Below are 14,589 nucleotides of genomic sequence, written 5' to 3' on the forward strand. Positions count from 1 at the left end.
AACAGGAGAACTTTGACCATGTGTTTGGTTTAAAATTTATTCTGAGGTGCTTTAAAGTGGTTTGTATGGTTTTATTGGCTGTTTCTTGGTATCATTGATAGAAGGGAAATAGATTTTGGTTGGTTTCAGGAACAGATGTAGCTTGAAATTGGGCCCAAAGTAGTGAAAATATTAGATTTTTGACAATTTTCCAAGGACAAATAAAGCCCGCTTACACCCCCAGTCTGTTTTATGGATTTTTAACATGTCTGATTCAATTATTGGGACACCAAGACCAATCATTCCTGGTTATATTAATGTGTATAGTTCATAACATTTATTAATATTTAGTGTTCTACCACTATAGGAGTGAAGAAGACATATGGCAAAAACCATTTCTCAATAAAAAATCCCAACACTACACATGTCTTATTTCACAACTGTCAGTATTTTATACCAGCCCTTATCCATGCCCAGGTATTTAGATTTGTACCTGGATGATTACCAATAAACTCAGTCCTGATAAAGTATCAACATAGACCTTCTAGTACATGATGTTACGAAAAAGATGCAAATGTCCAACTAAATGTATAATGATTAACAGTTCTCCCACTGTATGACAAACTAAGGGTAAATCTTAACACTGTACCTTGACACCAACTTGAAATTCAGCACCCATATCCAGTATAAAGAAAGTCTCCAAACCAGTAAGCATCCTCTCTAAGATACATTACTATGAACCTCAAACGGCACTGCTTTGTACTACTCTCAAATTTATCCTTACCTCACCTAGGGTATTTGTGCCTAGGGTACTACTACAGCAAATCACCTAAAGCCACAACAATTGTTCAATCTAGTGCCAGACAACACCCCTCCCACTCTTCAAAAGTTTAAAACTTCACAAACATAATATTCACTCTTACTACTGTGCATACTATATACACATCATAACCATCTCTAACAACCTGAGTAAAAACTCAATGAGCATAAAAAGTCCTAAAATCTGTAACTCTGCCTGAAGATTCCAAATGTTACCTATCTGCCCACTGCTTCAAACTTACTGTTAAAAAGCCCCTCTTTGTCTTAATGTGATCTTGACAACAATACAGCCTCTCATCATTGAACAGCCGAATTCCGTTCCTAAAAGCAGGTCGGTAAGCAAACTGGTCGTTAAGCAAGAATACTGTACTGGTAGTGGGTTTGTGTCAACCATCTTTAGATATGTATTTTTCTAATGTCACCTTTACACCATTTATAACATTTTCAGTATACTATTTTTAAATGTTTATAGTGTACTGCATACTGTAATAAACAGAAGAAATCAGCTCTAATATACATTACTTAGGTTTGCATATTGGTTGGAGAGCTAGTCGTAACTCCGAGCAGTTGGTAAACAAATACATCACCAAGTGAGGGGAGGCTGTATACGATGTCAAATCCTGAAACATGCTATTTTCATCCAATTCTGTCCTTGTTGTTCTTCGTTTTGTTTCAACTCCCATATAATATTAGATAGGAATCCCATCATATTTGTACTACAATTCTAAACTTTACAATTATATCTTCTAAATGTGATTTGTATTATGAATTGAGTAAATTTTAAGCGTAGTATAGGCTAAGTTTTGCTTGAGATCCTATGAATTGTATGGGTTTTCAGTTTATTGTATGGCCTATGCAATAATACTGAAATTTAGAACATAAGAATGGAGGAACACTGCAACAGGCCTACTGGCCCATACAAGGCAAGTCCTTATCAAAACCACTTATGTATTTGTCCAACCTTTTCCCAATGTTATCCAAGAATTTGGTTCCTTATCCCAGGCACCTATCATACCCTGCCCCTCCCACTCGTATATTTGTCAAATATCCTTTTAAAGCTGCCCAAGCTCTTAGCCTCGATTACCATACTCTGAAGATTGTTTTACGCATCGATAACCGTTTGAAAAACAATACTTAAGTATGTCCTTACTAAATATAAATTTAGATAACTTAAATCTGTTATTTCTGGTTCTTACTTGATTTGATATCCTCAGTATTTTGTTAATATCACCTTCGTTTATGCCCATCATTCACTTATGTACTTCAATGATATCTCCTCTCATTCCATGTCTCACAAGAGAGTGAAGATTCTAGGCTCTAAGTCTATCTTCATATGGGAGATTCCTTATACAGTGAATCAACTTTGTCATCCTTCTCTGTATGTTCTCCAATGAATTTACATCCAATTGGTAGTAAGGAAACCAAAACTGAGCAGCATAATCTAAGTGAGGCCTTGCTAGTGATGAAAATTAGAAACGTGTGCAACATCTGGGTATCTTTACTGCAGACGTTTCACCAACCAGTGACTTTATCAATGCATATTCAAGGACATAATTGGAAGACAGTAGAACTATAGTGGACCCTTGCCTAACGAACACATTGCATAATGTTAAATCCGCCTAGCGATACATTTTAACTCAAAAATTTTGCCTCAGCTAGCGCTAAAAAACTCACTCAGAGCGATTCGTTTGAGACGCGTCCACGTGCGGCCTGAGCCCGCCTCACTTGTTCCATGGGTGCCAGTGTTTACAAGCCAGCCACCGCGGTCGCTTCCAAGCATACAATCGGAACATTTCATATTATCACAGCCTTTTTAGTGATCGCACCTGCAAAATAAGTCACCATGGGCCCCAAGAAAGCTTCTAGTGCCAACCCTACAGCAAAAAGGGTGAGAATTACTATGGATATGAAGAAAGAGATCATTGCTAAGTATGAAAGTGGAGTGCGTGTCTCCGGGCTGGCCAGGTTGTACACAAAACCCCAATCAACCATCGCTACTATTGTGGCCAAGAAAACGGCAATCAAGGAAGCTGTTCTTGCCAAAGGTGCAACTTTGTTTTCGAAACAGAGATCGCAAGTGATAGAAGATGTTGAGAGACTGTTATTGGTGTGGATAAACGAAAAGCAGCAGGAGATAGCATCTCTAAGCAATCATGTGTGAAAAGGCTAGGAAGTTGCATGAGGATTTAATTAGAAAAATGCCTGCAACTAGTGATGTGAGTGAATTTAAGGCCAGCAAAGGTTGGTTTGAGAGATTTAAGAATCGTAGTGGCATACATAGGGTGATAAGGCATGGTGAGGCTGCCAGTTCGGACCACAAAGCGGCTGAAAAATATGTGCAGGAATTCAAGGAGTACATAGACAGTGAAGGACTGAAACCTGAACAAGTGTTTGTGACGAAACAGGCCTGTTTTTGGAAGAAAATGCCAAACAGGACCTACATTACTGAGGAGGAAAAGGCACTCCCAGGACATAAGCCTATGAAAGACAGGCTTACTCTGTTTATGTGTGCTAATGCTAGTGGTGATTGCAAAGTGAAGCCTTTATTGGTGTATCACTCAAACTCCCAGTGTGTTCAGGAAAAACAATGTCCTCAAGGCTAATTTGTGTGTGCTGTGGAGGGCAAACAGTAAGGCATGGGTCACTAGGGACTTTTTCTATGACTGGTTACACCAAGCATTTGCCCCCACTGTGAAAAATTACCTAATTGAAAAGAAATTAGACCTTAAGTGCCTCCTGGTTGTAGACAATGCTCCTGGTCATCCTTCAGATGTGGCAGAGCGACTTTCTGCGGAAATGGGCTTCATTAAGGTCAAGTTTTTGCCTCCTAATACCACTCCTCTCCTGCAGCCCATGGACCAGCAGGTCATTTCCAACACCAAGAAACTGTACACAAAAGCTATGTTTGAAAGGTGCTTTGTAGTGACCTCAAAAACTCAATTGACTCTAAGAGAGTTTTGGAGAGATCACTTTAGCATCCTCAATTGTGTAAACATTATAGGTAAGGCTTGGGAGGAAGTGACTAAGAGGACCTTGAACTCTGCTTGGAAAAACTGTGGCCAGAATGTGTAGACAAAAGGGATTTTGAAGGATTTGAGGCTAACCCAGGGAATCCTATGCCAGTTGAGGAATCCATTGTGGCATTGGAGAAGTCCTTGGGGTTGGAGGTTAGTGGGGAGGATGTTGGATGTTGGAGGTTAGTTGGTGGAGGAGGACAATGACGAACTAACCACTGATGAGCTGGTGGATCATCTTCAACAGCAAGAGGCCAGACCTGAGGAAACTGCTCCGGAGGGGATAGAGAAATTGAAGTTGTCTACTTCAAAGATTAAGGAAATGTGTGCAATGTGGCTTAAAGTGCAAACCTTTTTTGATGAAAATCACCCTCACACAGCTATTGCAAGCCGTGCTGGTGACTATTACACTGACAATGTTGTGAAACACTTTAGATATGTCATAAAGGAACAGGAGGTACAGGCCTCTATGGACAGATATGTTGTGCGACAGGTCCAGTGACTCTCAAGCTGGTCCTAGTGGCATTAAAAGAAGAAGGGAAGTAACCCCGGAAAAGGACTTGCCACCTCAAGTCCTAATGGAAGGGGATTCCCCTTCTAAACATGAACACCATCCACAGTCTCCCCTCCTCCCATCCCATCAATCACCACCAGATCTTCAATAAAGGTAAGTGTCATGTAACTGTGCATGTCTTCTTCAGTTTGTGTGTATTAAAATTAATATATTTCATGTGGTAAAAATTTTTTTTTGTTCATACTTTGGGGTGTCAGGAACGGATTAATTTGATTTCCATTATTTCTTTTATTTATTTTTTATTATCACACTGGCCGATTCCCACCAAGGCAGGGTGGCCCAAAAAAGAAAAACTTTCACCATCATTTATTTCTAATGGGGAAAATTAATTCGGCTAACGATAATTTCGCCTTACGTTGAGCTCTCAGGAATGGATTAATAGCGTTAGGCGAGGGTCCACTGTATATACAAAAGATGACGTAATCAGTCCCTCATATACATCTTGTCAGACAGTGCAGCATCATGGAATCTTGGTTCACAGGACATCTTCACAACCTTCTTAACTAATAATGACCTGTACCTCGGGTATGACCTACCCTACTTCCTCTGCAGAATCCTGCCTACCAGTGACAATGTCTTCGTCTGTTGCATGTCCCTCACCACCTGACGCCAGTATATAAGTACCAATTTTCTTGCCTGTGCTCAAGTGCAATGGACAAATGAAGAAGTAGCAGCAGTTATACATACAAGCAGCATTTTTGAGCTTCCCCAGCACTCAGGCTTCGGCCCAAAGCTGGTATGTGGTTCCAAAAGGATCCTGTAGGGCTTGCTGCCTTTATACCTCCTGACATCGTCTGCTATGTAATTGCTACACCCTTCGAGCCCAGTGGGGCAGGGTTTGTGGCAGCCCCACCCTCTGAGCCCTGTGAGGGTGGAGAATAGGGCTAGGCCTGGGGGCAGCTGGTTTCAAAAGATGAGGTACTTGTACCTCCTCCCGTGGCAGACATACGTCTCGGACACTCCTGCGATAGGTAGCCAAGGCCGGGTCATCAACTGGCAGAGACCCAGGCTGGCAGTACCAGCAAATCAAGAACTGCCTGTACTTCGGAGTCTTCACAACTACAGTGCTCTTCACCAACTCCAAGGTTGAGGCATTGGTTACCTCATCTCTTGTATACAGCTCTACTGTCTTCCGATTATGCTCTAGAATTCATGTTGATAAAGCGACTAGTTAGCAAAACGTTTACAATAAAGATACCAAGGTGTTGCATGTCTAATTTTTATCTTGTCGGTTTTATACACCATTCATATACAACTTGCTAGTGATGTATAGAGCTGTAAAATAACTTTTGGACTCCTGTTGCTTATACTGCTTGATATAAATTCAAGTAATCTGTTAGCCTTTTTGAGCACACTTAGGCACTGTTGTCTTGGCTTCAGATTTTGGCTTACCATGACTCCCAAGTCTTTTTCAGATTTTGTTATCAAGCTCTATACCATCTAGTTACAACTTCAAGGGTTATTTTCATTTCCAAGTACAGGTTGGCCATCACTAATCCGGTTCCATCGGTATTCCGGCACTAATTTCGCCTAGCATAATTTCAAATTTCTGGTGTCGCCACACCAACCTGCCGCTACTGTTTGGTTTACCTGAGGTTTACCTGGAGGGTTTCTGGGGTCAACGCCTCCGCGGCACGGTCTGAAACCAGGCCTCATGGTGGATCAGGGTCTCATCAATCAGGCTGTTACTGCTGGCCGCATGCAAACTGACATACGAACTACAGCCCGGTTGGTCAGGTACTGACTTTAGGTGCCTATCCAGTGCCTTCTTGAAGATAGCCAGGGGTCTATTGGTAATTCTCCTTATGTATGCTGGGAGGTAGTTGAACAGTCTTGGGCCCCAGACACTTATTGTGTTCTCTCTCAATGTACTCATGGCACCCCTGCTTTTCATCAGGGGAATGTTGCATCATCTTCTGAGTCTTTTGCTTTCATAGGGAATGATTTTCGTGTGCAGGTTTGGTACCAATCCCTCCAGGACCTTCCGAATGTATATTATCATGTATCTTTCTCACCTGCTAATGCCTGGAGTTTACCTGGAGAGAGTTCTGGGGGTCAACGCCCCCGCGGCCCGGTCTGTGACCAGGCCTCCTGGTGAATCAGAGCCTGATCAACCAGGCTGTTGCTGCTGGCTGCACGCAAACCAACGTACGAGCCACAGCCCAGCTGGTCAGGAACCGACTTTAGGTGCTTGTCCAGTGCCAGCTTGAAGACTGCCAGGGGTCTGTTGGTAATCCCCCTTATGTATGCTGGGAGGCAGTTGAACAGTCTCGGGCCCCTGACACTTACTGTATGGTCTCTTAACGTGCTAGTGACATCCCTGCTTTTCATTGGGGGGATGGTGCATCGTCTGCCAAGTCTTTTGCTTTCGTAGTGAGTGATTTTCGTGTGCAAGTTCGGTACTAGTCCCTCTAGGATTTTCCAGGTGTATATAATCATGTATCTTTCCCTCCTGCGTTCCAGGGAATACAGGTTTAGGAACCTCAAGCGCTCCCAATAATTGAGGTGTTTTATCTCCGTTATGCGCGCCGTGAAAGTTCTCTGTACATTTTCTAGGTCGGCAATTTCACCTGCCTTGAAAGGTGCTGTTAGTGTGCAGCAATATTCCAGCCTAGATAGAACAAGTGACCTGAAGAGTGTCATCATGGGCTTGGCCTCCCTAGTTTTGAAGGTTCTCATTATCCATCCTGTCATTTTTCTAGCAGATGCGATTGATACAATGTTATGGTCCTTGAAGGTGAGATCCTCCGACATGATCACTCCCAGGTCTTTGACGTTGGTGTTTCGCTCTATTTTGTGGCCAGAATTTGTTTTGTACTCTGATGAAGATTTAATTTCCTCATGTTTACCATATCTGAGTAATTGAAATTTCTCATCGTTGAACTTCATATTGTTTTCTGCAGCCCACTGAAAGATTTGGTTGATGTCTGCCTGGAGCTTTGCAGTGTCTGCAATGGAAGACACTGTCATGCAGATTCGGGTGTCATCTGCAAAGGAAGACACGGTGCTGTGGCTGACATCCTTGTCTATGTCGGATATAAGGATGAGGAACAAGATGGGAGCGAGTACTGTGCCTTGTGGAACAGAGCTTTTCACCGTAGCTGCCTCGGACTTTACTCTGTTGACGACTACTCTCTGTGTTCTGTTAGTGAGGAAATTATAGATCCATCGACCGACTTTTCCTGTTATTCCTTTAGCACGCATTTTTTGCGCTATTACGCCATGGTCACACTTGTCGAAGGCTTTTGCAAAGTCTGTATATATTACATCTGCATTCTTTTTGTCTTCTAGTGCATTTAGGACCTTGTCATAGTGGTCCAATAGTTGAGACAGACAGGAGCGACCTGTTCTAAACCCATGTTGCCCTGGGTTGTGTAACTGATGGGTTTCTAGATGCGTGGTGATCTTGCTTCTTAGGACCCTTTCAAAGATTTTTATGATATGGGATGTTAGTGCTATTGGTCTGTAGTTCTTTGCTGTTGCTTTACTGCCCCCTTTGTGGAGTGGGGCTATGTCTACATCTACAAGAAATTAACACAATACTCAGAGTACTTTTGTTTTTCTATCATTACTTTACTTACAGTGGCTCAATTAGCAGTGCATTCACCTCACACACTGAGTGTCCATGGTTCAATCCCCAGCATAGGTGGACATGTTGGACATGTTCCCTTACACTTGCTGTCACTGTTCACAGCAGTGTTCACCTAGCAATAAGTACCTGGACGTTTGCAAACTGTTGTCGGTCGCATCCTGGGGGACAAGACTAAAAAAAACCACAATGGAAATAAGACAAGAATCCTCGATGATTTTATATGGTTATCCTGTGTGGCTAACCCTCCGGATTAAAAATACATATCTTAACTTAAGGGGTTGGTAACATAAGCACTTTGTCTGGCTTATTCAATTTATTCAGGTACATGTACACATAAATACATTTACATAAATTACCATACATAGCAGCATATGCGTAATTATCTAGGTTAACCCAAAAAAAAAGTGACTTCTTTCCAGTGGAGTTATGGTGCAGTGTGTACCTGTCTCTACACTTATACTTATTAACAATCATTTTATGAATGTGCAGTACTCTCTATACAAAAAAACACACGCGGTTAGCGTAATTAAATATGATTATTAATAGTGAGGAGCCAGTGTGTACCTGGCCTTGGAGGGTCGTTCCTTGGACCTCTCTCGGTCTCTATGTCTGCGCCGCTCCCTCTCTCTAGACCTCGACCTTCTCTTATGTGACCTCTTGCTCTTGTGTCTCTTAGGTGTCCTGCTTCTTGAGCGTGACCTGCCCATGGTGTACCTCCTCTTATGTCGGGGTAACACCGTAAAATATGCGCCTCTGCTCACCAAAAATTATGCGAGCGTCAGGAGCGCGACGCCATTTGCTACTGCTACTAAACAACCTTCATTTCTCAACCTCCAGATTGTTTTCCTGAAAAGAAATTAAAACGCATTTACAGGTTTTCATTTAAGGTTTTTGCAATATCCGATGACATAAATTAATTAAAGTTTACATATCGTCTATGTTGAATGCTAGTCCGCTATTCGTAGACAAAGTAAAATTAAAATAAATTCAGAGAAGTATTATTGGAACTGATCAGAGGATACATTAAATCTTTTTTGGGCCTTTATTATTTGCTGCATTATTATATTACATAAAAATCTATTCATTTATTTTATAGGATAAAAGCGATAATTTTCTCTAATATAGCTGAAATAAGAAAAACTGTTCTGTATATACAAGTGAATAATTTGTAACCACTATAGTCCTACAGTGGTTAAATTATCACAATAAACTTGCCACTACAAATATAGACACCCATCCTAAGGTACCACCTAACATAATGCTGGGGAAGGGATCTTCATCAAAGGAATTTGAGCTACAGGAAGGGAGGAAAGCGATATCTTGTATAGTTAACATTCGTGTATGTATTGTAAACTGATCCTCTATTTAATGTTCATGTGAATAACTCAGTTCACTTTGTTCACATTGCACCTCCTTATACTGTAACTAATTTCAATACAGTTGAGTTACTTAGCTGGTTTAATTGTTAAGGTTATAATCATAACTGATTTCTAGTGTATCTTATTTAGGTGCTGGTGCACATAAGTACAATTATCATACGTAGTTTAACATAAGCGTAAATTACCTAGGATAACCAAAAAGTCAAAGTGACTTATTTCCACCGGGCTATATGACCCTTGTGAGTTTAGCTCTTAATTTTGATTGTAATAATAGTTTTCACTGTGGTCTTTAGAGCTAGGCTTTAATTAAATAATTAGACATTACAAGGACCCCAATGGAAGTAAGTTACGCAGGTCTGCAGTAGCAAATTTCCCCTAGAAGCAGTCATCAGGTACCTAGGTAGGTACCTACTGTTAGTACAAGGTGAAGAGGGGAAGCTGGGTGCTGCAGGAGGCCAATAAAGAAAGTTTATTTAGGTACAGATACACAGAAGTAGTTATACAAATTAAAGTGAATACAATGATTTCAATGACCCCTAACCTACCTCCCCCCTTTTTTTGAGGGGGGGGGGTAGGTTAGGTAATCTACACAAGTGTCCCGTAGCTCAACCACTATCGCACTCAGCTCACACACTGCCCGTCCGGAGATCGTATCTGGAAAACATTAGGACGTGTTGCCGTCCATGTTCGCCCATCAGTATAAAATGAATACCTGGGTGTTAATCGATTGGTGTGGATCGCATCCTGGGACAAAACTGACCTAATTTGCCCGAAATGTTACACTTAACAACTGTATTTCCTTGTACTACTTCTATGTATCATGATCAAATAAATAAATAAAGATTAGATTTTTTTAGATTTTGCCACCGAAGTGGCTAGTTTATTGTGCACCCCATATCCATCCTGTGGACGGTAGCGCGAGAGCATATGGATACACAAAAGGCCTTGGAACTAGGCCCCAAAGGGTTAACAGGAATACATATGGATTTATATCTACATATCTATAGTTCACTTATCTGTTACAAGCAAATTTAGGAAATTTGCTTAGTATATCTGGTATCTTATTTTCATTAATAAGATATCTTGACATGTCACAGGTTATTATACTGTCTATCTCTGTATTCCTCAATAAGTGGACAATTAAGAACATAATGTTCAAGACAGTGACCATATACCTGATCACATAATTTACATTTAGTTTGATCATCATCTGTGTGTCTCCCAAACTGCCAGAAGTACTTGTAACCAAGCCTAAGCCTGGCCACTACAACATCAGTCAGTCTGTTCACATTGCACGTTGCTCCATAAACATACTTATCTACGTTCATGTTATCATAGTGGATTATACCTGGAGAGAGTTCCGGAGGTCAACGCCCCCGCGGCCCGGTCTGTGACCAGGCCTCCTGGTGGATCAGAGCCTGATCAACCAGGCTGTTACTGCTGGCTGCACGCAAATCAACGTACGAGCCACAGCCCGGCTGGTCAGGAACCGACTTTAGGTGCCTGGAGTTTACCTGGAGAGAGTTCCGGGGGTCAACGCCCCCGCGGCCCGGTCTGTGACCAGGCCTCCTGGTGGATCAGAGCCTGATCAACCAGGCTGTTGCTGTTGGCTGCACGCAAACCAACGTACGAGCCACAGCCCGGCTGATCAGGAACTGACTTTAGGTGCTTGTCCAGTGCCAGCTTGAAGACTGCCAGGGGTCTGTTGGTAATCCCCCTTATGTGTGCTGGGAGGCAGTTGAACAGTCTCGGGCCCCTGACACTTATTGTATGGTCTCTTAACGTGCTAGTGACACCCCTGCTTTTCATTGGGGGGATGGTGCATCGTCTGCCAAGTCTTTTGCTTTCGTAGTGAGTGATTTTCGTGTGCAAGTTCGGTACTAGTCCCTCTAGAATTTTCCAGGTGTATATAATCATGTATCTCTCCCTCCTGCGTTCCAGGGAATACAGGTTTAGGAACCTCAAGCGCTCCCAGTAATTGAGGTGTTTTATCTCCGTTATGCGCGCCGTGAAAGTTCTCTGTACATTTTCTAGGTCGGCAATTTCACCTGCCTTGAAAGGTGCTGTTAGTGTGCAACAATACTCCAGCCTAGATAGAACAAGTGACCTGAAGAGTGTCATCATGGGCTTGGCCTCCCTAGTTTTGAAGGTTCTCATTATCCATCCTGTCATTTTTCTAGCAGATGCGATTGATACAATGTTATGGTCCTTGAAGGTGAGATCCTCCGACATGATCACTCCCAGGTCTTTGACGTTGGTGTTTCGCTCTATTTTGTGGCCAGAATTTGTTTTGTACTCTGATGAAGATTTAATTTCCTCATGTTTACCATATCTGAGTAATTGAAATTTCTCATCGTTGAACTTCATATTGTTTTCTGCAGTCCACTGAAAGATTTGGTTGATGTCCGCCTGGAGCCTTGCAGTGTCTGCAATGGAAGACACTGTCATGCAGATTCGGGTGTCATCTGCAAAGGAAGACACGGTGCTGTGGCTGACATCCTTGTCCAGTGCCAGCTTGAAGACTGCCAGGGGTCTGTTGGTAATCCCCCTTATGTATGCTGGGAGGCAGTTGAACAGTCTCGGGCCCCTGACACTTATTGTATGGTCTCTTAACGTGCTACTGACACCCCTGCTTTTCATTGGGGGAATGTTGCATCGTCTGCCAAGTCTTTTGCTTTCGTAGTGAGTGATTTTCGTGTGCAAGTTCGGTACTAGTCCCTCTAGGATTTTCCAGGTGTATATAATCATGTATCTCTCCCGCCTGCGTTCCAGGGAATACAGCTTCAGGAACCTCAAGCGCTCCCAGTAATTGAGGTGTTTTATCTCCGTTATGCGCGCCGTGAAGGTTCTCTGTACATTTTCTAGGTCAGAAATTTCACCTGCCTTGAAAGATTAGATTTTATATTTTGCCACCGAAGTGGCTAGTTTATTGTGCACCCCATATCCATCCTGTGGACGGTAGCGCGAGAGCATATGGATACACAAAAGGCCTAGGAACTAGGCCCCAAAGGGTTAACAGGAATACATATAGATTTATATCTACATATCTATAGTTCACTTATCTGTTACAAGCAAATTTAGGAAATTTGCTTAGTATATCTGGTATCTTATTTTCATTAATAAGATATCTTGACATGTCACATAGGTTATTATACTGTCTGTCTCTGTATTCCTCAATAAGTGGACAATTAAGCACATAGTGTTCAAGAGAATGACCATATGCCTGATCACATAATTTACATTTAGTTTGATCATCATCTGTGTGTCTCCCAAACTGCCAGAAGTACTTGTAACCAAGCCTAAGCCTGGCCACTACAACATCAGTCAGTCTGTTCACATTGCAAGTTGCTCCATAAACATACTTATCTACGTTCATGTTATCATAGTGGGTTATAGATCTACTCAGGCTTCTAACTGGTGTCTCAATCTTCAACTTGTCGGTTTTCAAAACTATTTATCACACATGTTTAGTACGTAATGTAAGTGCTAATACAAATTAAAGGCCTACGTGACTCCAAAGTTTCTAGACAGGTCGACCATTTAGCTAAGATAGGAAAAAGTTTCTGAATTATTATCAATATTATATTCGTAGAGAGGCGTAAAACCTTTACTGGCAATACAGCTCCAGAATAGGAGGTAATACAGCGCCAGAACAGGAGGTAATACAGCGCCAGAACAGGAGGTAATACAGCGCCAGAACAGGAGGTAATACAGCGCCAGAACAGGAGGTAATACAGCGCCAGAACAGGAGGTAATACAGCGCCAGAACAGGAGGTAATACAGCGCCAGAACAGGAGGTAATACAGCGCCAGAACAGGAGGTAATACAGCGCCAGAACAGGAGGTAATACAGCGCCAGAACAGGAGGTAATACAGCGCCAGAACAGGAGGTAATACAGCGCCAGAACAGGAGGTAATACAGCGCCAGAACAGGAGGTAATACAGCGCCAGAACAGGAGGTAATACAGCGCCAGAACAGGAGGTAATACAGCGCCAGAACAGGAGGTAATACAGCGCCAGAACAGGAGGTAATACAGCACCAGAACAGGAGGTAATACAGCGCCAGAACAGGAGGTAATACAGCGCCAGAACAGGAGGTAATACAGCGCCAGAACAGGAGGTAATACAGCGCCAGAACAGGAGGTAATACAGCGCCAGAACAGGAGGTAATACAGCGCCACAACAGGAGGTAATACAGCGCCAGAACAGGAGGTAATACAGCACCAGAACAGGAGGTAATACAGGGCCAGAACAAGAGGTAATACAGCACCAGAACAGGAGGTAATATAGGGCCAGAACAGGAGGTAATACAGCACCAGAACAGGAGGTAATACAGCGCCAGAACAGGAGGTAATACAGCGCCAGAACAGGAGGTAATACAGCGCCAGAACAGGAGGTAATATAGGGTCAGAACAGGAGGTAATACAGCGCCAGAACAGGAGGTAATACAGCACCAAAACAGGAGGTAATACAGCACCAGAACAGGAGGTAATACAGCGCCAGAACAGGAGGTAATACAGCGCCAGAACAGGAGGTAATACAGCACCAGAACAGGAGGTAATATAGGGCCAGAACAGGAGGTAATACAGCGCCAGAACAGGAGGTAATACAGCACCAGAACAGGAGGTAATACAGCACCAGAACAGGAGGTAATACAGCACCAGAACAGGAGGTAATACAGCACCAGAACAGGAGGTAATACAGCACCAGAACAGGAGGTAATACAGCACCAGAACAGGAGGTAATACAGCGCCAGAACAGGAGGTAATACAGCACCAGAACAGGAGGTAATATAGGGCCAGAACAGGAGGTAATACAGCGCCAGAACAGGAGGTAATACAGCACCAGAACAGGAGGTAATACAGCGCCAGAACAGGAGGTAATACAGCACCAGAACAGGAGGTAATACAGCACCAGAACAGGAGGTAATACAGCACCAGAACAGGAGGTAATACAGCACCAGAACAGGAGGTAATACAGCACCAGAACAGGAGGTAATACAGGGCCAGAACAGGAGGTAATACAGCACCAGAACAGGAGGTAATACAGCACCAGAACAGGAGGTAATACAGCGCCAGAACAGGAGGTAATACAGCACCAGAACAGGAGGTAATACAGCACCAGAACAGGAGGTAATACAGGGCCAAAACAGGAGGTAATACAGCACCAGAACAGGAGGTAATACAGCGCCAAAACAGGAGGTAATACAGCACCAGAACAGGAGGTAATACAG

The 14,589-nt window shown here is 42.8% G+C and overlaps 1 protein-coding gene across 1 annotated transcript in view; it reads right to left on the minus strand.

Moving 5' to 3' along the window:
* The window catches only part of LOC128690949 (arginine and glutamate-rich protein 1), a 46,385-nt gene extending 37,579 nt beyond the window's left edge, over positions 1 to 8,806 (minus strand). Inside the window, exon 1 of the mRNA XM_070088453.1 lies at positions 8,543 to 8,806. Coding sequence (XP_069944554.1) covers positions 8,543 to 8,685 — 143 coding nt within the window. The 5' untranslated portion in view covers positions 8,686 to 8,806. The remainder of the gene's footprint in view (positions 1 to 8,542) is intronic.
* Positions 8,807 to 14,589: the final 5,783 nt, after the last annotated feature.

The sequence above is a fragment of the Cherax quadricarinatus genome, chromosome 24 (assembly GCF_038502225.1).
Source record: "Cherax quadricarinatus isolate ZL_2023a chromosome 24, ASM3850222v1, whole genome shotgun sequence".
NCBI lineage: Eukaryota > Metazoa > Arthropoda > Malacostraca > Decapoda > Parastacidae > Cherax > Cherax quadricarinatus.